Raw genomic sequence first — 1,181 nt, 5'->3', positions numbered from 1 at the left:
AAAATTACCATTGGCTTCAACTGTGGCCTCCAGACGACTTCAGAGTCTCCTGCAGCTCCTCTGGATGGTCTCCTTGTTTAAGTTGGTGAATGCTGCCATAATCCTTGCCTTCAGTTCATCTTCGGTGTTACAAGGAGTTTTGTTGGTCTCTCGCTCAACTGTGCCCTACACATAACAATCAAGAAAGCTGCAGTCTGGGGAGTTAGGTAGCCAGATATTAGGGGTTATGTGGCTGCATAAACTATCTGACAGCCATGGCTTGGTTCTCGTGTTTGGGTGGCACGGTGCAGAATCCTGTTGCCAGACATAGGGTCTTCCAGCAGCCAACCCTCTTGACCCACGGCGACACTACTTCCTCCAGGCACTTGATGTAAGCCTCCATATTGAGTCTGAAACCTTGTGGGAAGATGAATGGAGGCATAACATCACCATCACTAGCGATCACTCTAAACACTATGACGTTGGCTGGATGTTTGATTTTTTATCACTCTTGGTACATGTCCTCAGATTGACACCCAAACACTCTGAAATGTTTGTATTGATGACTTTTGCACCGGTTCCGTTTTTGCAGGCAAATCATTGGTTTGGGTTGGCATCCTTGGCATGGTAGTGTTCTATCTATACGGCATCATTGGTTTTGCTATGATGAGAAATATGTTCGACCCAAATGAATATCTTTATTGTGCTTCCCTGTGGCAGTGTACGGTCACAGTAGTTCGCTATGGTCTTATCGGGGACCTATTTGAGGTGAGTGGCAATCACGCACACACGCACATATACACACACATATATATATATACATATATATAGATGCATGCAACTGCACACACACACACATATGAACACATTTCCATATACATAAACGCAAACACACATACACATACACAATACACCCACACACACACACATACACACACATACACACACATACAGATGGACACGCACACACGCATACACACACATGCACACACACATACACACATATATGTATATATGTATATACACATACATATATGTATACATATATTTATGCACACACCCATATATATATACATATATATATATATATATATATATATATTTATACACATACATATATACACATACATATATAAATATATATACATACATTATGTATATGCATATATATATGTACATATATATGTGTGTATATATATATA

General features: G+C 39.8%; 1 protein-coding gene across 1 annotated transcript in view; it reads left to right on the top strand.

The window, feature by feature from the left end:
* LOC106877374 (uncharacterized) overlaps positions 1 to 1,181 on the top strand; it is a 101,948-nt gene that overhangs the window by 94,847 nt on the left and 5,920 nt on the right. The window contains exon 51 of the mRNA XM_052977151.1: positions 572 to 747. Within this exon, the coding sequence (XP_052833111.1) occupies positions 572 to 747 (176 nt within the window). The remainder of the gene's footprint in view (positions 1 to 571; positions 748 to 1,181) is intronic.

The sequence above is a fragment of the Octopus bimaculoides genome, chromosome 27 (genome assembly GCF_001194135.2).
Source record: "Octopus bimaculoides isolate UCB-OBI-ISO-001 chromosome 27, ASM119413v2, whole genome shotgun sequence".
Taxonomy (NCBI): Eukaryota; Metazoa; Mollusca; class Cephalopoda; order Octopoda; family Octopodidae; genus Octopus; species Octopus bimaculoides.
This window is presented reverse-complemented; position numbering and strand designations above follow the sequence as displayed.